The sequence below is a fragment of the Pezoporus flaviventris genome, unplaced genomic scaffold, assembly GCF_033815535.1.
Source record: "Pezoporus flaviventris isolate CSIRO_AGI_PZ_B2104156 unplaced genomic scaffold, CSIRO_AGI_Pfla_v1 ptg000025l, whole genome shotgun sequence".
NCBI classification, from domain to species: Eukaryota; Metazoa; Chordata; class Aves; order Psittaciformes; family Psittacidae; genus Pezoporus; species Pezoporus flaviventris.
In genome coordinates, this window is record NW_026892573.1 from 10,803,431 (window position 1) to 10,826,513 (window position 23,083).

General features: G+C 44.8%; 2 protein-coding genes and 1 long non-coding RNA gene across 16 annotated transcripts in view; all 3 read left to right on the forward strand.

The window, feature by feature from the left end:
- Positions 1 to 2,705: 2,705 nt before the first annotated feature.
- On the forward strand, positions 2,706 to 3,428 carry LOC133271758 (uncharacterized). The gene is made up of 3 exons (XR_009744240.1): positions 2,706 to 2,817; positions 3,213 to 3,283; positions 3,378 to 3,428. It is a non-coding gene; the product is annotated as an uncharacterized LOC133271758 (long non-coding RNA).
- A 438-nt stretch (positions 3,429 to 3,866) lies between these two features.
- LOC133271737 (SUN domain-containing protein 3-like) lies at positions 3,867 to 6,334 on the forward strand. Its single transcript, XM_061458170.1, has 7 exons — positions 3,867 to 3,871; positions 4,193 to 4,322; positions 4,548 to 4,632; positions 4,810 to 4,925; positions 5,030 to 5,197; positions 5,534 to 5,620; positions 6,161 to 6,334. The coding sequence occupies exons 1-7, from the start codon at positions 3,867 to 3,869 to the stop codon at positions 6,284 to 6,286; spliced, it is 717 nt and encodes a 238-aa protein (XP_061314154.1). The 3' UTR covers positions 6,287 to 6,334.
- Positions 6,335 to 12,645: 6,311 nt separating this feature from the next.
- Positions 12,646 to 23,083, forward strand: part of SUPT20H (SPT20 homolog, SAGA complex component) — a 33,978-nt gene continuing 23,540 nt past the window's right edge. For 7 of the 14 annotated variants that reach the window (XR_009744151.1, XM_061457472.1, XM_061457475.1 and 4 more), the window contains exons 1-8: positions 13,456 to 13,534; positions 14,306 to 14,402; positions 15,630 to 15,665; positions 16,771 to 16,829; positions 16,946 to 17,012; positions 21,702 to 21,831; positions 22,302 to 22,405; positions 22,930 to 23,046. Coding sequence is in view for 13 of the 14 variants with exons in the window: in XM_061457472.1 (XP_061313456.1) it covers positions 13,518 to 13,534; positions 14,306 to 14,402; positions 15,630 to 15,665; positions 16,771 to 16,829; positions 16,946 to 17,012; positions 21,702 to 21,831; positions 22,302 to 22,405; positions 22,930 to 23,046 (627 nt within the window). In the remaining variant the exon portion in view is untranslated. Of the gene's footprint in view, positions 12,774 to 13,455; positions 13,535 to 14,305; positions 14,407 to 15,629; positions 15,666 to 16,770; positions 16,830 to 16,945; positions 17,013 to 21,701; positions 21,832 to 22,301; positions 22,406 to 22,929; positions 23,047 to 23,083 lie in introns of those variants that run through there. The other 7 variants (XM_061457485.1, XM_061457473.1, XM_061457484.1 and 4 more) reach the window with 4 other exon arrangements.

Here is a 23,083-nt window from a genome sequence, read left to right on the forward strand (position 1 = left end):
TTCAGTTTTTTTCACTGGAAAAGTCACCAGATTCCCAGATCAATCCTGTACCTCCAGCTTAGCTGGAACACCTGGGTTCAAAATCTTCACACTTTTCCACATGGATTGTAGAGAGCACTGGGAGAATACAAAACCAAATGGATTAAGCTAACTGAAATCAAGAAAATATGACTTGCTTTAGGAAAGTCTATGATTTCCCAAAGTATGAGTAATTGGAGATGGCAGGCTTTACCATGAAACCCACTGTGGTTATTCAAGACTGTATAGGAGTTCATATTTCAAATTATCTCAGCCTGATGTTCAGGATTCCTCAGAATGGAAGAGGTTGGCAAGGATGTTCACCTAACATTATAAATGGTTATATGACAAGGAAAGCATGTCTGCTGCTCCAAAGTTAATCACTGAACTCAGAAAAAACCTTGAATGTAAAGCCTCCTTTCTGAGCAAGCATAGCAAAAGCCAGAAATGTATTGCATTTGTATCTCCATCACCAATCTTTTCTATCCCAAAACCATCATCACAAATCTTACAATCTTTCCAGGAGGGTAAGAAGATGGACAGAATCTCCCAAGTGTTTCTTGATGCATATTTTTAATAGAATTATGAAGAAATAAATATATTTTATTTATGCAGATGCTTTGTAACTCTAGCTTTAATGATCTTAGACGTATTATTGTCATAGATGTGATTTTTAGCTAGTTAGCTCCAATGACAAACTATCTGCAGTGAAAGACTGATTTTCAGTAAAATGCTTACAACTAATATATGCCAAGTGAAGCAGAAGGTAGAATGACCATACTAGACAATGGCAAGTGTTCAAAACACAGTAATCACAATACTCTTTATCACTCTGTTAAATTTGGCCATGTGTTCTCATTTATTCCATCTGCATACAATAAGGAATGCATATTGTTTCTGACGAGGGGAGAAAGAGGACATAAAGAAGCAGGATGTTCAGAGAATATGCAAAACCATCTGTGATTCTGGGACATCTAGTTCTATCATGTTGCTGGGCAGAAAAACATTGCCTGACTATCTCAGGTTGTCCTGGGTTCAGCAGTAGCTGGTTTTCAGCGCAGGGCTGTGACAGCAGACCTGCTTCCCACACTCTGTCATCTCTGGCTAACACAAGTCCTGCAGATAACAACACATCAAGGGTCCCGGTCTCCCACACAGCAGCCTTTACACCTTGATCCTCCCTTAGCACCCAGCAAAAGGGGAGATGGGCTTTGCAGCATGATCGGAAGGTGAATGTGTCTGGCCTCTGATGGCTCAAAGGAAAGGGGGAGGGGGGGGATGAATGTATCCCTAGAATGCACAGCCTCATTTGCAGCACTATTATGGTTCTGAATGTTCCTGTGCCAAAAAAAAGAAAGGCTCCTTCGGTTATTGATATTTCTGCATGACATTTATTTTCTTTATACTGTTATGCAACCCTTCATCAACAGGTGTGGTCACAACATTTAGGGTCCCCACGCTAACAGGAGTGCGAGCCCAGTAGTTTTTATCCCTGTTAAATATCAAAGAGGGATGTGAAATGCTATCTGTTTTTAAAGGACATTTGTTGAAATCTATTTTTGTTGCTGCTAAAAATACATATTTATTGTGTGGCTAGGAAAGAACTTGGTCTGGCTTAGCAGCTGCTCAAAGTGATGTGTATATGTGCTTTCAGCCTCAGGTACAAAGCAGGGTCCCTTGGTCTTCGGTTTGACCATGCAGAAGTCACTAGTGAAAGAGCTCCTGGCAAGTCTGGTGTACAGCTATGGCATTTTCCTTCCCAGTGAGTTGTTTCAGCTACTGGAAAGGAGTTCCTGCTGCCAGGCGGATACTACAGTCACCAGTATGCCCTCCTATGCAAGATAAACACCTCCTGTGTAAGACAGGTGCAAACACACTGGAAAAAGGCAGCAAAGCAGGCTTATCCAGACTCCGGACTGGGGCAGGTGTGTGGGCGAGGAAAACAGGAGTTCATGGCTTCAGGAGTTAAAAAGAATATCCTCATGTGACATGCAAAGTGACCCTCCCATGGAAACACAGATAAACAGAGATTCCATGAGGGTCTCTACAGCGATAATGCCCTCATGAAGCAGCTGAGAAGGGCTCTCCTTGATGTAGTTCATGGACTGTGCCAGACCAGGCTCTCCTGAGAATGGGAGTTCCCAGTTACTCCCAGTTACCCCTAGAAGGGTTCTCAGTTGCCTTTCGGACATCCCAGTTACCCCAATTACTGTAGTACTCCAGGGATTACTACAGGTTCTTGAGGGGTTCTCAGTTACTGCCTGTTCCCCTGATGGGCATGGGGTTGCACTTGAGGTTCCCAGTAACCCCCAGCAGAGTTCTTTTTGTGCTCAGGGGTTCCCAGTTACTCCCAGAAGGGGTTTTGGTAGCCTTTTGGGGTTCTCAGTTACTCCCATTTCTGAAAAGCCCTCGGTTGCCCCAGAAGGGTTCTCGGTTGCCTTTGAGGGTTCCCAGTGGTTCCCAGAATTGTTCTGGGTTGCCCTAAGGGGTTCCAAGATAGCCCCAGCAGGGTTCTGTCTTACCCTCAGGGTTCCCAGTTACTCCCAATTGCCCCCAGGGTGTGTTCCTCCCAGGCGTCCAGGGCAGTGCCCCTGAGGTTGCCATGGGCACCAGCAGTTCTCTCTTGTGAGATCATAAAGCTGCCCCTTAGAAAAGCGCCCCACGCGGCAGTGGGAACAGTGCGAAGCAGCGCTTTCAGCAGCTAGCAACGCATAGCGAAGAGGTGCTGGGATCTCGTGAGGAGAGAGGGCTTTTCCCAGTGCCCGGACAGTGTGCTCAGTCTGCAGAGATGCCAGCCAGGTTGGGCAGCTGGGAGCAAGGGGGCCCAGAGAGCAGGGAGGGATCGTGCCGCAAGCCTTGTGTGCTGCCTGGCTTCCCGGCAGCAGCAGCAGCAGCCCCAGAGCATGGGGTCTGTCTGCCCCGCTGCCCTGCAGCACAGCAACCCCATTCCGGGGACACAGCCCTGACCCTTCTCTGGGGAGAGCCAAGCAGGGCCAGGCTGTTGTCCCTGTGTCAGGCCCAGAGGTCTTTGTGTCCCAGACCTCCTCAACGACCTGCAGGTCTTGGGCTCTCAGGCTTGCAGCTGTGCTGGGCACACATGGAATGTGGTAGCCCAGCGAGCTCCTAAATGGATCCCTGGCAAATAGGTGTTCCAACCCTGGGCTTGGGCAACAACAGCGCTCCCTCTCTTTTAGACAACTTAACACCTGCCAGAAGGACAGAGGGGGCCTGAGGCTCCTTTTCCTGCTGCTTCCCATCCTGTTCAGTGAGTATCCCTGACCAAAAATGGTTCCCTCAGTCCTGGGAAGAGGGACCAGCTCCTGAAGAAAATAATCATCTCTTGACAATGTGACTCACAGCTCTTGGCTACTGGTGCGGTGCGACGATGTGGCTCAAGGATGTGCTGTGGGTAAGCGCCTCTTGCTGTGGGGAAGTCAGCATCTGCAAAGGCCATGGCTCTGCCCTCCTGCCTTCCCTGAGAACATGGGGCGCCTGGCCAGAAATACCCATCACCACTGGGGCGGTGTTGGGGGGAGGCACCTGTGCTCATCCTCCAGTCTCCTCAGTGGCTTGATGGGGTTCAGAGTGGGGCTCCTCCTCAGTGACCTCCACAGGGTGGCAGGCTGAAGAGGGGAGACTGTGCCAGAAGGTGCCTTTGCTGCTTGCATACCTCTTGGAGGGCTGTGGGGTTCAGATGGAGACCCAAAAGCTTCTCTGCTGAACGTGGCTGGTTAGGGAGCCCAACCTTTGGGTCAGGGTTTCTCCAGTGACTCAAAGCAGCAGGATGTTCTTCCAGCTCTACCTAGGGTAGTCTCCTTTGGGAAGCCCTGGCAGTGATCCTCACGCTTATGCGGTATGTTAATTTTGCAGACGTCCAGGCCTCACGGAGCTGAGCAGGAACTACTGGGGTAAGAGTGCTTTCTTCCTGAGGGGCACACCCTGTGGAGCTGTCTCAGACGGCCTCGTGCTGCCTGCCCTTGCCCTGTGTCCGGGGATCGGATCTTGATCTTCCCTATGGGTGGTGGAAGGGAGCCATCTGTAAGCCGGAGGAAGGAATGGGGCTGGGGGATGTGGGGTGACCCAAGCCCATGGGACTCTTCTCTGCATGGAGTTTGGAGCCTGCCCACAGGGGCTGGCAGCTGCTGGTCAAGACCTGCTTTTCCTTTGCTTCCAGCAATTCACAGGCCCAGGTGAATCAGGACTTCAAGCAGAAGGTGCCTCAGGTGTATGCTGCTAGGGGAAGAGTATTGAAGATTGTGAGAGAGGTCCTCAAAGACCATGCTGTCCAAGAGGAGCAAATAGAGGTAAATCTGCTGGGGCTGGATCACAGACCTCGCTGCCTTTCTGGGCACCCTCCTGTTGCTTCCTCTCGGCACTCTCAAAGTCATCACTTTTTTCGACAGCTCTTGCCTAGGGTTGTCCGACACAGAGATGCTCCTCGGCTCTGTGCCAGGACTCGGTGTTCATGCAGAACTGCCCCATGTGCCTTTGTGTTCACTGCCATCTTGCCGTTCCCACTTTTTCCCCAGGAAATTCTGCAGTTGACAGAGGTGGCAATTAAGAAGGTGCTTGAGAACTATGTCCTGATGCCTGACTGGGCTCTGGAAGCCGTAGGTATGTAGACAGAAAGTATCCCTGCCATCCTTCTATGTATGGCACTGCCCCGGGCTCTGGCACTGCCCCGGGCTCTGCTAAGCTCTGCTTTCAAGCCTGAGAAATACATGGTAATGCACTGCTGCTCCTCCTAATCTCTGGGCTGTCTTAGTCAACTTCTGTCCACCTTCATGTCAGGTGCCAGCATCGATGAGGAGAGGACATCCAAGAGTTACGGTGGGGAAGGCATGATGACCTGGCTGCTTTCTCTATTCACCTTCTTATTTGCAAACCCTCCAGTGACAATCTTGCAGGTATGACAAGGGAAGGCCTGACCTGTGGTTCAGCTCTTTGCTTTCAGGTTGGCAGACCAAGTGCACAGCATTTACTGCTGATGGTCATGGCTTTCTGGTTTCAGCCCAGTGTTACCCCTGGCAACTGCTGGCCTTTCCACGGATCTCAGGGCCATGTGGTCATCCGGCTGCCTGTGCACATCTGGCCAACAGCTTTCACCGTCTGGCACATCTCCGAGGCAGTGTCTCCCTCTGGGGAAGTCAGCAGCGCGCCCAGAGAGTTTACTGTCTTTGTAAGTCTTTGCCTTGTGCTTCTCGGGGGGGCTGGCCCAAGAGAAAAGACATACCTGAGATGTGCTTCTTGTGGCACCTCCTCTCAGCACCCCATCCCCTATGGGTATGTGGGGGTTCTGTGCCTCTGGGAGCGTCTTCTCTGCTTCATGCCCAAAGATCCTGGAGCAAGTGCTCAAAGCACCCTGACCCAGAATCACCCTAAGCTGTGCTAGACTCCTGCTAGAGCCCAGGGAGGTGGGGAAGGGTTCCTGGGTTCAGCCTCAGCATGCCCTTTTCCTGGTGCCCTGCTGGAGCCTGACCCACTCCCTTTGTCTCTTTTGTCTCTTGTCTTCAAGGGAGTGGATGAGGCAACGGCAGAAACTCTCTTGGGAACATTTACCTACGACGTGCACAAGGGGATCGCTCAGACGTTCCATGTGCAGGTACTGCAAAAGCTGTGGCAGAATGCCTGGGAAGAAGGCAGGGTTGTCTGCAAGTCCCTGGAGGAAAGAGTGCAGAGTATCACCCCAGCCAGCCCCTGCTCTCCCATGCTCCTCGCTCCTGTGGGGAGGATGGCAAGAGGAGACCAAATGGGGCTTTGCTATGCTGCCAGAGGCAGCTGTCCCACCTTAAGGGCTTTCCTTTTTCTTCAGGCAGCACAGAGAAAGCAGCAGTGGGAAGGGGACCGGGAAGGGAAACAGTCCCACTAGGACAGATGGTGGGAGTGAGGACGGCAGACATCTTACATTCAGTGGGACCCTCCTCACATCCCATGGCTGCCCAGTCAGCAGTGCTCCTCCGGTTCCCGATGCTCTGCTCAGCAAGGCTCCAGGGCCTTTGCTTTCCAAGCACAGAGGGCTCCTCCATGGCCCTTGCAAGGGGACATGTGGGCTGCCCTTGCTTCCTCCTTTCGTCAGCAGCCCCAGTGATGTGCTGTGGCTCTGGCCACCTGTGTAATGATGGATCCCCTCATTTTTTTACAGAAGGAGCTTCCCGGGACCTTTCGTTACATCAAATTCCAGGTGCAGAGCAACTGGGGAAATCCAGAGTACACGTGTGTGTACCGAGTACAGGTTCATGGGACGATGGCGAGCCACACCACCACCTGAAGGCCCTAGAGATACTTTAGGAAAAATAATAAAACAAGGATGTGTGCAGTTGGACTTGAGTATGTTCCTTGCAAACATTCTTCCAACGATGCTTCCATAGCTTGCACCACTAGTGGGGAAGGGAACTTTCTCCCTTAGGAAAAAGACACTCATGGTCTGGGCTGCAAAGGACAGGACAGGGGAATGGGGCTTGAAGGAGAAGCCCCAGTGGTCCAGCTCCAGCTTCTGCAGCGCAGGGTCACTGGGAGAGCAGAATCACAGCCCCGGGAAAGCTCTCCCGCTGGCACTGAGGAGGAGTGAAGCAGGCTTGTCTGCAAGGCTTGCCTGCCCTCCTTTCCCGAGCAGTGCACAAAGGGCCTCGGGACATCCTGGCTCACAGGTGCCCCATCTTCCCTGGAGCTGCTTCGTGCAGGAGGGGGGCTTCCCTCAGAGATGCTGCACTGGCTGGCCTCCTGCTGGCTCGGCAAGGTGATGAACAGGGGAGCCCTTCTTCAGGCAGGTCACACCTACGTGCAGTGCATGGCTGAGCAGAGAGGCCAGCAGCTTGAAGGGACTGAGGACACCCTCTGGCCATACACCCAGCTCCCTGTTCTCTGGGCTCTGCCTCCTGCCTTGCAGTAAGGGCAGGGCTCTTCCCAGCGGCCGCCGGCGAAGGCAGCCTTTCCCTCCCTCCTTTCCAAAGAATATCCTGACAAAATATCCTGTCCAGCTCTGCTGGCAAATCAGCAGTGGGTCTCCTATGACTCCCAGTTGCCCCTAGAAGGCATCTCACTAGCTTTTGCACTATATCTACCTTTCTGACTTATTTTGGGAACGTGGTGTCTACTCTGGCTTTTGTCTGTATCCCACATTTCACAGAGTAGTTGCATCTGCTGAAACACCAGCACATGCAGACACCAGTGACAGCCCTGTGCCTTGGAGGGTTTCTTGCAAGGACATGCAGTTTCCCAGCTATGCTTCACTAGCACCCAGAGATCCAGTCCAGGAAGGTAATGTACAAACCCTACGAGAGTACTTTTCATCCCCTGCTCTTAATAAATCAAAACCCCGGAGTACAGAGTCAGGTACTGGCAAAGAGGCAATGCTTATCCACAATCATACATGGCATAGTCATCTTGCTAGGTCAATAGGGAGAGTTTTCACTTGATCTGAAGGTACTTTATTAATACTACTGGCTCGTAGAGCATTTAATTTAGGTTTTATATCGGAATAATCAGGTTGTAGAGTCTCACAAAACCCACAAAAATACTTACAGACCTCCGCACTGAGGACCCGTTTGGGGTTTGACGTATGTGCTGCGTCACACTTGGGATTCACACATTTTACCACGGATGCTGGATGTGCCAAATCTGTAAAGCCGGCTGGAATGGGTGGTGCTTTTAATTAACTTAACACTACAACTCTGTCCCATACTCAATCAAAAGGGCTACTGAGTAGCTTAGGCTAAGTAGAGAGAAATCTTGTAAATATTCCTTTGCTGAATAACCTCTGAGCAACTCCCTGCTCCATTTATATTGCTTTGAGGTCAGGCAGGAAGCATTGCTTGTGTGCTGAAAATTAAGTTTTTAAAGATTTCTTATAAGGCCTCTGATACTTGTATTTTTACAGATTTAAAACAGATTGCTATTGTCAGTTTTGCATTCTGAAGGGCATGAGTCTGTGTGGGAATGTCATTCGTGATGTGGCTGGACCATGAACCTTATAACACATAGTTTGCTCCACATTTCACTGACAGCTCTGATGCAATAGGAAAGTCAGAGGGCAAGACACACATTGTATGCAAACAGGAAAATAATTTCTGCTGGGATCTCTTAATAAATGGTAAATAGTTTCACACCTTTGCTGCAGCCTGGTGTCAGCAACAACAGGGTGCTGTAACAAGAACTGTACACAGAGCAAGGTTCCTCGATAAATTCTTTGTGAGTAGGAGATATCCAAGACTCTATCTGGCTTCTCAAAGACAGAAGCCTGTCGAAGAGGAAAACTGAATATGAGGAGCAAGCATAAGAATCTCATGTTTCAGTAAGAACTTCTGCCTTATATCGAACCTGAACTTCCCCTGTTTAAGTTTAAACGCATTACCCCTTCTCCTGTCACTACAGTCCCTTATGAAGAGTCCCTCCCCAGCATCCCTATAGGTCCCCTTCAGATACTGGAAAGCTGCTCAGGTCTCCACGCAGCCTTCTCTTCTCCAGCCCCAACTTTCTCAGCCTTTCTTAATATGGGAGGTGCTCCAGTCCCCTGATCATCCTTGTGGCCCTCCTCTGAACTTGTTCCAACAGTTCCATGTCCTTTTTATGTTGAGGACACCAGAACTGCACACAATACTCCAGGTGAGGTCTCATGAGAGCAGGGTAGAGGGGCAGGATCACCTCCCTGGACCTGCTGGTCACACTCCTTTTGATGCAGCCCAGGATACATTTGGCTTTCTGGGCTGCAAGTGCACACTACTGAGTCATGTTGAGCTTCTCATCGAGCCCCAAGTCCTTCTCCACAGAATCTCTTATGTCCTCCAGGCTACTGCTATCTATATCCTTAGCACTCACATGTATCACTAGAAGTGGGTAACAGTCAGTGGGACTTACTAGAGCAGGCAGCCTCTCTGCAGCATCCCTGATCTGTGTCCCTGGGACACAACACACCTCCCTTGAGACTGGGTCAGGCTGACAGACTACTGCTTCTGTCCCTTTCAGAGTCCCCTACTACTATGACCTGACGCCTCTCCCTGGCAACACCAGTAGAGATCTTCTTTACCAGGGCATCAGCTGTCTGTTTCTGGTTCGAGTGCGTTTTCTCATCAGCCCCCGGCAGGACAGCAAAGCGGTTCTGGGTGAGGACAACAGATTTAGGAGGAAGCCCCTTACTTTTAATTGCCCTCTTTCTCCTTTTTTTGTTGTTTCGTTTTTTTTGTTGTTGTTGTTGTTGTTTGGGTGGGGTTTTTTTTTTGTTGTTGTTACTATTTCCCAGATTCCTGGGTTAGTGGCCTCCTTTTTTCCGCCAGGAGCTACCGTGGACACTTGAGGCCTCTGCACAGTTTGGGCCAGGAGCAAGCATTCCTGCTTCCTCTCAGCTTCCCTGACATCTTGCAGCCTATTAATAGCACCCCGCAGCTCAGCCCCTGCTGCAGGAGGGCCTCCAGCAGGGAGCACGGAGCGCAGCCCTGCCCATTGTGCACCCTCCCCTCACCAGACCCGTGCAGGCACTCTCTACACCCCGAGCTCTGCACTGCAGCCTCCCCTCTCATCGGTTCTGTCTGGGTGCCTACGCCGGCCACCGCCGGGGCAGCCAGAGCAGAGCTCCCGGGCCGGGCCCTGGTCACAAGGCGAGCGCTCACCACGCCGCCCGCCCGCCCTCCCGCCCGCGCAAACTGCGCTGACCCGCCCTGTTTGCCCGCCCTCCTGGTCGCTCGCGCTCCCTGGGGCAGGTTTTAACCGGTCAGGGCTGGTGCCAATCCTCCTGGCTCCGTCCCCTGCGAGTCCCTGCTCGCTCTCGTCCGCTGAGCTGCCGGCTCCCGGGCAGGTCCTGTCGAGGACTTGAGGCTCCCTGGGGGGCTCTCGCTGCTCTGAGTTGAGGCTCCTGGGCGCTGAGCTTCGGCCCGCTCCGGTGTGGAAGGCGTCCTCTCTCGAGCTACTCACCTCAGCAACTGACCCACTGAACCACTGCTGAACTGGTACTGGCAGCAGCGTGAGGGACCACCCCGCATGCAAGACCTGAAGATCTTTTTTTCAAGAGGTTTTGTATGGGCGTTGGTTAGCTCTGCTAACACAGCCAAAACATAAATCTGGACAATTCAACTCAGATTTATTTTCCCACTAAATGAGCAGTTCCGCTTCAGTGTCTCTGCCTGACTGCTGTGCAAAGTTGCACAACACACTATTCCAACTTTTGAGGCATTGCTCATGATGAGGACCTTGCTTCTTAGCCACCATCCCTCCTTCGAATGGTCACCACAAGGCCTGATGAAATGTACTGGCAGGTGTAAAGTGTTCCTACTCTTGCCTGAAAGGGTCTCTTCTAAGGACTGAGTTTTTGTATTACACCCCAAGCGTGATTTTCCAGGCTGTATTGCCACTCTCTTGTGACGCAGGCAAAGCTTCCCAGCTTTCCTTGCACAAATAACAAATGTGCCAAATCTCACAGTGCTGCTGGGTAGATTTTTTTCTGGCAAAAGCATCTGACAAGAGACAGTAAAAACAGGGGTTACCACAGGTAAACACTGCATGGAAAGGGATCTTCTCAATAGACAAAGGAGACACTCCTGAAGCAGAACCTCTCGGGGAGCTCCTTGGCTTGAAAGCATTGACACGTCCGTGTTACATCTTCACACAAACACATATACATGCACATGCAGAGATATATTTATACACATATATTCATACATACACAAATGATTATATATACACATGAATGTGTGTGTATATATGACTGACTGCCCTTGTGTCTGTGCATATATAATTTATTACGTTCTGCTGTATTTTTGACATTTGTTATGACATGTAGAATTTGTGGTCTGAGAAGGCTGAGCCATGAAATGTGGTGAGCCAGACTGATTTGAATGTCTTCACTGAAAAACGGGGTTGCTTTAACAGAATTTTAAAAAAAAAAAAGTAATCTTAAATCAGAAAAGAAAAAAAAAAATCTCCTTTTTCAATTTCTTATTTTTTATGCCTCAAGGAGAAAGCATGCTCTGTTGCACACCCTCTTTTTTTTTTTTTTCAACCACTCGCCAAAGGGCAGAAAAAGCAAAAGGTAAGAAGCAGACATAGGGTTTGGTCTTGGCTATTTTCTCTCTCTACTTTCTTCTTTTCTATGAAAAATAGGAGGTGATATTTTAGGAGTAACAGAAAGCTGGCCTGGCAGTTTGTTTTCTTACCATCAGAATGATATCATGTTTTCCTAAACAAAAATAATTCATGAAAAATTTCCAACAAAAAGTCTCTCATTTTTTTTCCATGATATGGGTGTTTACTGAGCCTCATTGCTGTGAATTGCTCTCTGCCCTGACTACCAAGGAAGACATCACAGGAAGCCCTTGGATGAGCAAGACAAACACTGGACTTAGGATGAGCAGCAGAGTTCCTGGCATCTAGGCATCCATCATTAACAGAGGCATCCAAGGGACTTGCAGCCGAGGCAAGTGGTGATCGTACGTTTTCCCATTGTCTGCTCAGGTCTTCATACCATATATAATCACCTTCCAAAGGAGAAAAACAGAGAACTGATGAACATCTGTCAGGTCCCAGCCTGGTTTTTGGGAATTAAAAAACAAAGACCTGTGTTGCTCCTGGATGATGGGAGGGCAAAGACATGCCATTTGTAAGTGCTAGAAAACAGAGAAATTTGTGGTCATTCTGAGCTGTGTTCTACATTGTTTGGGGTACCCCTGAGGATAGCCCAACTCCTTCATAGAGATGCTCTCTGTTGCAAAGGCAACACTATCAGCACCAGAAGGGACTCATTGTGATTCCAGGAAGTGAAGAATTACTTAGAAATTATGCAATCCTATAGAAAGCCCAAAACCAACTTTGACCTAGATGAATTCCTCCCATATGTACCGCAGTGTAGGAGGCCAGAAAGGGGGGGAAGGGAAGTAGTGAGCAACCAGCTTTGTGGCTCTGAGTTACGGGCTGGACTTAAACCATGACACAAGTCAATGTAACAGAGTTCAGAAACACAGGAACTCTCTGAAGATTTCCATTCTGGTGGTGAGCCAGTGCTCCACAACACTGCTCTGAAATTAAACTTAATTTATGCCTGTCTTTTGCCATGTTCAACTGTGACTAATCATATTAAAATAAGGAAAGTTAAGCAGAATTAAAAAAAAAAAAACAACCAAACATCCTTTTAAAACACAGGCTAGCTAACAATTTAGCACTTTCATATTCCTAGTGTTCTTCAGTTCACAGAAAAAAAAAATTAACCAAAAATGGCTTTCATAATGACAATTATGTTCTGATTAACTTTCATAATTAATCACAGCAGATGGCATAAAGCACACCAGTTGCAGAATTGCAGTACCATGCATGTATCAGGTGCATGGATGCATCCAGGAAGAACTGGTACCTGCTCCTAGACCAAGGTGGGGCCCTGTTCATCTGTGGCACTCAGGATGAACTCGGGCTCCTAACAAACCACTGAAACAACTTTTCGCATGCTGAAATTAGGTGTCCAGCTTGATCCATCAGAGATTTTTACTGTACGTACAGAGAACCTCCGAGGGTCCCCGGGTATCCCGCGGCCCTCCTCAGCACCTAACGGTTGCCCCAGGAGCCAGCTAGCCTCCCCAAAACCCATCTCAGCAGCGACTCCGTGAGTCCCTTCCCGCTCTCAACCGACACCACCCCGCCACCATGGCGGCTGTTCCCGCCTCTTCCGGGAGCGACTCGGAAGCGGCGGGGCGGGTGCGGCTTGGGGCGCCGCGGTGGGGCGGATGAGCGGGTGGTGGGGGTTGTTGTGCGGGACACAGGGCTCCGTGGGAGACCGGCAGGTAACGGCGCTGGGTATCACGGGTCGGGGAGGGGCGGCCGGGTGGCGGTGGCTGTCTGCGCCTTGGTGGGCTGGGTTGGGCCGGGCAGGGCAGGGCCAGCCGCGAGAGCTGCGGGCTCGGCCTGTGCTCTTCGGCCCAATTGCAGTGCGGCCCTGTGACTTGACGCGGGCCGGCCCTTCCCGTCTGACGGCCGTTGTCCGTGGCTCCGTCCGACGGCCCTCAGCCTAGTAGAGGCAGCGGAGGTGAGGTTGGCCTGGCTGTCGGCCTGGCGGTGCTCGGCGGGGCGGCCACCGCAGATCCTGAGCAGATTGGGCTGCCCGCCCCTCACCCATGCACCTGCATCTCCGCCTCGCCTGCAGCCGTGCTAGGGACGCTCGGGCTCCCGCTCTCAAGACTTGGCTTCAGCCTGGGCCATGTGGGGATCGGAGAGGCGGCTCGAGAAGCAGCTGGCCTGGAGGATGGCGGGCATGGACGCCCCCCGGGCCATTGTGTGCAGGCTCCTTTCCCCCGCCACCTCGCTGTCTGCTAGGAGCCAGCAGGTTTGAGCCTTGTGGGGTGTGGGGAGTTCTGAATTACTCCCTATGGTGGTTTTTTCCTTTCCATTTTTTTTTTTTTTCTTTCCCCAACCTGTTCAAATTTGTTCCACGCTGAAACACCTGAGTGAGGTTCGGGGATGTATCAGGTTGCAGACATATGTCATCTAAATTCTAGAAAGGCATTTGCCAAAATCAAGGCTAATGTGGAATGTGGCTGCAACAGAAGTATTTCTACTAAAATTATGCATAGTGGGATTTCTTGAGTGAACAATTCCAAGTATAGTGGGGCAGTGAAATGTTCAAGTGTGAAAGTAAGATTGCCTTGACTTTTTACATTTCTTGATTGGGAATGATGTGAAGAACGGGATTTAAAAGCTGGGCTTTGAGCTATTTTTTCATCAGACAACTGTCTAACTGAACTTAAAAATGAAATGGCATAGGGACATAGTATCTGAGGGCAAGAACGTCTAAAGAAGGTGCTAGTGCTGTGGAAATTTTACTCAGCTCATAATTGACAGCCTACTGTGAGTTAGTATGAAACTAACATCTCAAAATAGTGCTAGAAGGCACTGCTAGTGGAGGTGGTGGTGTCTATGGAATTAATACCTCTATACAAGCAAAGTAAGAAACCTAATAGAGCATGCTAAATATTGTGGCTGCTGGTTGTTAAATGTTCTATCATTGTATGCATCTGTGGATGTGATATTTGAGGTGTGTATGTCGACTGCTGCAAAAGAGAAAAGTATTTGGCTGTATAATTTCAGTTACATACTTACTGTTTAATGTAACTAATGTAAAATGATGATACAAGGTAGTAGCAGTCATTAGGATAAGAGCCTCTGCACTGAATGGACCTTCTTTATTTCTCCTTTTGGAGGAAAGGATACTATGCATGTGTGATTTAAGTACAATTAACCACTGCAAATGTTGTATTTAAATACAATGCTTATTTAGTTTCTTAGTGATTATCTCCTTGATTTTTACCTTTTTTTTCAGTACCCCAAGTGTGACCATAAGATATGATTCTTTGCCTGCTGTACCAAACTTCTTAAGTACGTTTTTGCCATTTGATCACCTGGCTTCAGCTACAATGGTAAGTTGTGATTCAGAAAATGTATTTTCAGATCTAGTCTGCTAGCTGTCTGGCTGATGAGGAGAAAGCTGTAAATGTTCAGCATTTTCTAAAAAACAAAAAGTTTTGCTTGTCACTTCTGAGTTAGTGGTATACTTTCAGTTAGGACTGATGTTAAACAGTTGGGTATGTATAAATCCTACCTCCCCATAGAAATTATTCTATTCATGGGTTATAATATTACCATACATATTCACCTAATGTCAAGCATTGAGTGAATTGAATGTCTGAAATCAACTAGACATATAGAAAGCATGAGTGACATTTCTATATATACACCAAGACACTTCGACGTTTAAATGTTCTGTAGTGGAAGGTTCTAATGAGCAATAGCATGTTGTTAAGTGCTTTAATTATTAATTTATTTTTTTTTTTTAAGAATAGGTAAGAAATTTTGTGTTGGAGGCACTACAGGGGAATGGTAGAAGGCCTGAGTTTATTTGCTATGTGTTTCTTTGTTGTTACTGTAGTATTTTTCCTCCCCTGAATTCTGTTCTAATGTATGAAGTAGCTGCTACTGCCATGTATTAGAGATGGCTCAAATGCCTTCTGTTCCTTGAGGTTCAATAAAGGTATCTGCTTTCATGCACAACTGATAGGGGTGGGTTAAACTGAGGAAACACAAATATATCTGTATATATATATATATATAGATACATATATATGTGTGTGTGGAAGAAGTACCTATTAGAAATGTTTCTAAGCTTTACTGAAGAGTGGAGGATTTTCCAAAACACTTCTCTGTTTTCTTTTAGTAGTGTAGCTTATTTAAAAGGTTCTGGCTGTGGGGTTTAATGTGTAAGTTTTTTTTCAGTAACAGGGTTTTTTACTATTATTAGTGCTTGTCACAAATACATTCTTAAGGACTTTATCCACCTGCCACTGAAGTGAATGCATTGCTTCTCTTGACTTACCTGGAGTTTAATCAAGCCCTTTCATTCTTCTAAGACTTCATAATTTAGCCAAAAGCCTGCAAATGTAGGCACTTGGTAGTGGGATTAATTACTGTTGATGCAGTTACATGAGGTTTCAGCTGCTAAGTTTAGTATATGGCAAAGAATGATTGATCCCATCTTCTTAACTATAAATCCATATCAGTAGTAATAGAGGTTTTGTGCTGTTTTTTATGTATAAGGATGTTCAAACAGTTAATACGATTTCTAAGAAAACCCTTTGTAATTATTGCAGCAACAAGCTTTAGAACTGGCATTGGATCGTGCAGAGGTAAGGAATAGCTCAGTTATTTATTTGCACATAATATATTAGTCTCACAGTTAAAAATAACTATTGCATTTTTATATTCAGAAAAGAAGTGGAGGAGAATGTTAAGTAAATATATTGTGTATAAATAATCATCGATACATATAACACTGGTTTTGCAAAATTCTCACTAAAATTGCTGTCTCACGTATTTGTTTCTTACCTCTTGTACAGAGAGCATTGTCTGGTACAATGATGATAGGCTGTGCAGGACTTCAGTTTTATCCTTTTATGCAAGCATATCTGTGGTCTGTGAAATATGAAGAGCTGTACAGAGACAGCTGGCAGAAACATATAGCAAAATCCTGTTTCTGTTTTTAAGTGTAGCATATTTAGAATAAAGAGGCAAGTGCCTTCACATTTGTGTTCTTTCATGCTGACATCTGATATAATGTTTATCTTGAATCCTGTTGTGTGAAATACATGTTTCTGTGGGAGAACCTCTCTTCACCAAAATTCTGAACTATGCTGTTAGTCAGAATATTTCAGACAAACAATAGAGATTTGGAAAAACTTTGTTAGAGCGTAATCTATGTTTAATGTAGGATAGCTATCTTTTTTAATTTGAATATTTAATGTAGATGGGTTGTATTTATAATATGTGACTCTATAGAGAAAACTAGCATAAATGCAAGAGAGAAGGGGAAAATTAAACTTCTTAAAATTGGTTTTATTGAGGAGTACTTGATCTGGAACTGTTGTTGAGCTAGTACGCATAAATTTGATTGTATCTTAGCGTGTTAACTTCAGTATGTTACCACGTTAACTATGGTGGTGTTGTTTACTACTGTAATTACAAACCATGAATGTAGAATGAAGACTTTTTGTGCAACTTATACTGTAGCCATGAACTGTTGTGTTTCACACCTAAACTGAGCTGTGTCCTTTTTGATGACTATAACATACATCAGATCATGTTTAGTACGCATTTGAAACAGTTGTGTACCATATCAGGTAATTACCTTCTGTATACATAGAATTCTATCTGATCTAAATTTGCATCGTACCTACTAATAATTTCTTTATAATATGTGGTTTGTTTTTTTTTATTTTTTATTTTTTGTTCTAGTATATCATTGAAAGTGCCCGTCAGAGACCTCCCAAAAGAAAATATTTATCTAGTGGAAGGTAGGAAGAGTTTGACTATTTAGATTTTAAATAGCATTTCTTTGGCTTAATTTTGGTTACATTTTAAGGTTATTTTTTATTTCAGAATTTATTTATTAACTGTTCTCTTATTTCAGAAAATCTGTATTTCAAAAGCTCTATGATTTATATATAGAAGAATGTGAAAAAGAGCCTGAGATAAAGGTAAGTGGAAATTGCTAAGCAGCTTTTTATTGCTGTCTAAACAGACAGGTTTAGAAAATACTTTATTTCCCTTAATTCCTTTGTTAAAGAAAGAATAAACTCTGGTTACTGTAGTAGTTACCTAAAGCTAAGACTACAAGAGAAACAACTATTAGGACTTTTGTGGACTAAGCTGTGTAATTTAATATCATCTTTGTTAAGTTTTAAATGAAAGCAAGATGGTGGATGGCCCGATGACTACCTGGTAACCCTAAATCTGCTTTTAAAGTTAATAAAGGTGAATGCTGGCAGAGGATTGTAGAAATTGTGCTCTTGAAATGCTTGTCTCTATATGAAAAGAGAGAATTTCAAGAGAATGGTCTAGAATGGAGGGAGATCCAATCCAAAATGGGTGATATAAAATGAATAGTAAGTCGTGCACTGGCTTGAGTGACCTGTTTGTTCTGGTTTAATCCTGTGTCACTAAAGTCAGTTGCGGTCAAGTTCAGGGCCAGAGTCAATGCCTTGTGTGGTGTTGTCAGTATCAGTGTTTCAGAATCAATTGCTTAACATGACTATTCTTGGTGTTCATAGGGAAAATCAGATTTTCCACAGTAACTCACAAAGTACTAATCAATTATTCATCGTCTATTAGTCCAGTCTGCCCAGCTTCATTACTTCCCAAGCATCTCTTCTGTTTGTGCACATGCACACTACAAGAGGGGGGCTGATTATCTAGAGTAATTTGTTTCATTTGGACTCTAGTGTGCAGCATTCCTGTACCTAAAAGCTGAAAGACATAAAAATCAAACCAGTGATTTTGGAAGCAGTGTTAAACATGAATGTAGAAATATAGTTGGTCTTTGGGCTGGAAGTATATATGTCAGGAAGGTAAATGAAGAGCTCAGCTACCAAAAAAAAAAAAAAGATCACTGCTCAGTCACCTGTTCTCAGTTGAAATACATACCGAGTTGAAAAACATCTGAGTCATGAAAGTTTCAGAGTGCTGAGTTCCATGTCGGACTTGCGCAAAAATGAGGCATTTTTACAGCAAAGTAGCAGATGAGGTACACAGGTAGCTGAGCCAGATAACACTGGGGGCTTTCTTGTTAGTTTTGGTAGTGTTTCTTTTTGTCCTTGATTAATCTATAATGGTGATGAATGATATGCAGAGTTGGATGTATTTGGGATATTGTATAAAGCATTATATTGCACACACCTTTCTGTTCTTGAAGAAAATGTAGCAAATTTGCATGTGTAAGGTGAGGAAACAATTGACTGTAAGAATGCACTTTAAAGCAAAACAAATTGACTTTGTTCAGATCACAGTATTCCCAAAGCTTGATCCGCAAAAACTTACCTTAGGTGTTACTTACGAAACTGAAAAGTTTTCTTGCCTCCGCTACAGAGACTTTTCGTGGCCCCTGTCTTTGAGCTGCATTAATACTAGCCTCTATTGGCATGGCAACCAATAGCGTAGTATAATTAGTTATGAGTTTCAGTCCTCTCTCAGGGCCCAATTTTGGTCTGGCTAGGTCACAAACATCTTTAGGCTTCAGGTTGTTCCTTCTATTTTGTAATGAAAAATTATGCTTCGAGTTGGGTTTTATTTTTCAGTCAATATATGCAAAACTCTGCTTTGCTTTTTCTGCTTCCTGAAAGAACAGTGCTTTGTTCTTACAATGTTTTGCATTGTTCATTAATTTAATTTTCAAATAGTTCTGTTGAAGTTGTGACAAAATCGTACCTTCCAAGGTGCCTCTTCTATGCATAAAATGGTGCTGGGGTTAATGAAAAGTGCCCAAAGTCAAGGGAAGAGCTCAGGGTACTGTTTTAGATTAGTAAACAGATAGATACAGTAAATAGCTGCAAGAGATTTTTTTTTATTATTATTTTTTATGATGGTGATCTGTTTATTTAAAGGGTTTTGACCAACTCTTCAGTCATAAAGTGAGAAAATCAATTGAAGATGCTACAGTGCGGGGCAACAAAAGCAGTCATGATAGAATCATAATTTTAACAGCAGTGTACCCTTGAAGGAGTAGGTAAAATTAGCATTTTTCTCATAGCCAAAGATGGAGGAGTAACAGATAGATTGCCTTTTTTATTTTTAAGTCCAACTTTACTGTAAATAATTAGTTTGTTCTTCTCCTGTGTAACCTGATGATCCTTTTTTAAATCAACTCTTCCAGAATTCTTGTATTCTTTTCTTCTTAATGCTATTGCATAACTAAATGTGAAAGTATTAATCTGTCCAACATTGGGGAAAAATGCGAAAACTTTTCATCATGAAAAGATGACAATATCTAAATTATTAAGAGAAAAGGATGCCATCCAGAGGGAGCTTGACATGCTTGTGAGGTGGGCTGATGCCAACCTCATGAGGTTTAACCATGCCAAGTGCAAGGTCCTACACCTGGGTCGGAGCAATCCCAGGCACAGCTACAGGTTGGGCAGAGAAGAGATGCAGAGCAGCCCTGCGGAGAAGGACTTGGGGGTGCTGGTCGATGAGAAAATGAACATGAGCTGGCAGTGTGCGCTTGCAGCTCAGAAAGCCAACCGTATCCTGGGCTGCATCAAAAGGAGCGTGACCAGCAGGTCAAAGGAGGTCATCCTGCCCCTCTACTCTACTCTTGTGAGACCTCACCTGGAGTATTGTGTGCAGTTCTGGTGTCCTCAACATAAAAAGGACATGGAACTGTTGGAACAAGTCCAGAGGAGGGCCACGAGGATGATCAGGGGACTGGAGCACCTCCTGTATGAAGACAGGCTGAGGAAGTTGGAGCTGTTCAGCCTGGAGAAGAGAAGGCTGAGTGGAGACCTCACAGCAGCCTTCCAGTATCTGAAGGGGGCCTATAGGGATGCTGGAGAGGGACTCTTCATTAGGGACTGTAGTGATAGGACAAGGGGTAACGGGTTAAAACTTAAACAGGGGAAGTTTAGGTTGGATATAAGAAGGAAATTCTTTCCTGTGAGGGTGGTGAGGCACTGGAATAGGTTGCCCAGGGAAGTTGTGAATGCTCCATCCCTGGCAGTGTTCAAGGCCAGGTTGGACGAGGTCTTGGGTGACATGGTTTAGTGTGAGGTGTCCCTGCCCATGGCAGGGGGGTTGGAACTAGATGATCTTAAGGTCCTTTCCAACCCTAACTATTCTATGATTCTATGATTCTATTGCCTTTGTTCTCAGATGGCTTTTACTGTACCTCAGGCTGCTTCATACTGTGTCTCAGTAAAAGCCCAATAGTTACATCACCTACTCAGCGATGTGTCTGAAAATTGAAGCAGGGCATGTGCAATCTCCTGGTTTGGGGTAGATTGGGGGGTGGTTAATAGGAATTTTAACTGAAGAAGGTTTTGCATAACAGACTGCATCTGCAGAGTCCTAGATGAAGAATTTGCTTTCCTGAGCAGTCTTGGTTGTTGCCATGATGTGTTTTCCCCCATCACTCCTCCTCCTCCAGTTCTTTCCCCATTAGTTCTCCAGGATTTATGTGCTACTTCGTCCTTTTCTTTGTGTTAGTGTCCATCACTTCTAAACTGTAAAAGCCCGTAAGATGTAGTCACCACCATTTTTGGTGTATGGGGAAGAGTTAACTTGCGGCAGTGGTTCTAAAACTGCTACTTCATCCTTTTCTTTGTGTTAGTGTCCATCACTTCTAAACTGTAAAAGCCAGTAAGATGTAGTCACCACCATTTATGGTGTATGGGGAAGAGTTAACTTGCGGCAGTGGTTCTAAAACTGCATAGCAGGAGATGGAAAAGATTTTCTTCCTTCTTTTCCTCTGCATATCTGTTAAAATGGTGTGTTGGATTATATTGCTGTGGGATTGGGGGTTTTGCTTTCAGTATGTTTTTCTTAGTTTGTTCCCTTATAAGTAATGATTCTCCATGCTATCGGTATCCCTGGAAAGATAAATCTGATCAAAAAGAAACAGCCCAGTTCTACTTGGTTGAGTGTATGTGAAGTGAGTAGTTGGTCAGCCTTAGTAGCACACTAGGGTTAACTTGCAGTGAATGGCTTCACTCAGACCTTGTATTTAGCTATGAAATCTAGCTTCCAACCAGAAAGTGTAAAACTCTGAGGTTTAGAATTCATTGGTTTAAATTATAAATGTTTAAATTAGTAGGATGTATATGGGGTCTTTAAAACATAATAATTAATTAGGAAAAATCTCTGTTTACCTGGAAAAGATGGTTCGTACAGTTAAATAAAGAGATAGTCTGCAGCTGCTGGGTCAGATTTCAGTGAATACAGACAAGGCAAATCAATTAAGAAAGCTTCCAAATGCTGTAGTGCAATATTTTAATGCTAGAAAGAAATATCTCCTCCTGTTAGGAGTATTTGAAAGTACTAAATATTTTGTTGCTATTGTAAAACAATGTGTAAATGTACAAATGATGCTCATAGAAATGATAGTGCACTGTAGATTGACAACATTGTAACATAGGGTTACTTTTGTTAACTATGTCTCTGGACTTATAATTCAAGGGGGGTAATTTAAATGAATAGGTTTTTAAAAAAAGTGTGTATAAGTATGTATAATAATACACAATGTATATACTCTGCTGAATACAGTCCAATTAAATTTAACTGGGATTGTTTAGATATATACTTCATTAATCTAAATAGTACTCATATTCTAGCAATTGTTTTTATTTCTACTGATTACTTGATAGTATTACGTTCATGAGCAATGTTTACTTCTAAAGCAGAAGCTGAGGCGAAATGTGAATTTACTTGAGAAGCTGGTTATGCAGGAGACGTTGTCATGCCTGGTAGTGAACCTCTATCCGGGAAATGAGGGTTATTCACTTATGCTCAGGGGAAAAAATGGTTCAGGTAATATTTTTGCTGTTCAGTTTTTAAAAATACTCAGTATGCTCTATGAATACTTAGAATGTGTTATTGCTTACATGTAACTGTTTTACATGTAGTGTAATCCCCAAAACAACCAAAAAATAGCAGTAGTTGAACTAAAAATTTACATAAAGCTGTGAGGTGCCCAGAAACAGCCTCTGATGGTACAACATAAATCAGTACATACGGGTCATTTTGGTAGCCTTCCATTCTCTTATTTCCTCTTAGCGTCCTGAGTTGCTTATCCAAGCTACTCTTACTTCATGTTCCTTCTGTCAAATTGTTTATTCCAGAAATAGATGTAAAAATTAATACTCTGCAAAAAAATTGCCTGTTTCAGTAGGCTTCCACTGGCCCTGCTTTTTCCTGTGGCAGACTTGTTTTATATTTCACATTGTTGATGTCTGAACTTGAAAGGCAAAAGAAAAGCAGTGTGTTTTGTTTCAATTCAGATTCTGAGACCATCCGGCTGCCTTATGAGGAAGGAGAGCTGCTTGAATATTTGGATGCAGAGGAGCTACCACCTATTTTGGTTGATCTTTTAGAAAAATCTCAGGTTTGAAAGTTTTGCTTTCAAAAACAAAATTTATTTTTGATTTTTTCTTCCTTTTTTTTTTTTTTTAATGCTTCACATATGTGATTCCAACCAGACGTAAAACAGTTGTGCATTTGGAACTGTAATATTTAATGCACAAATAAATATTTTATTGATATATATAGCAAAAAAAAAGATACTGGGGGGGAAGGGATATAAGAGAGATTGCTTTGGTTAGGGCTGCCAAGCAACTTCAACTCTATGCTCTAGCAAAACGTCTTTTGTTCTTTGTCATTATGATATTTTTGGCATAGGGATTTCTTAAAACTACATCGCTTGTGTATGAAAAAACTACATTTGAAGTTTGTATTTTGGGTATGTCGAGGTATGTAAAGACCACTGGTCTGACAAGATTAGTCATTAGTTTTATTCATAGTATTACTGAATTTTATATGATACAATCAGACTTCTTTTTTTGGAGGCAGGGGCTGAGGCAGATTGATAAATATTTTTGTTTACAAGTTGTTTTTTTTTGTTTCAACTAGGTTAATATTTTTCACTGTGGATGTGTCATAGCAGAAATACGTGACTATAGGCAGTCTGGTAACATGAAATCTCCAACATACCAAAGCAAGCACATTCTTTTGCGTCCTACAATGCAGGTAACAAGCGTTTTATGTCATTCCTCAGTGTTACAGT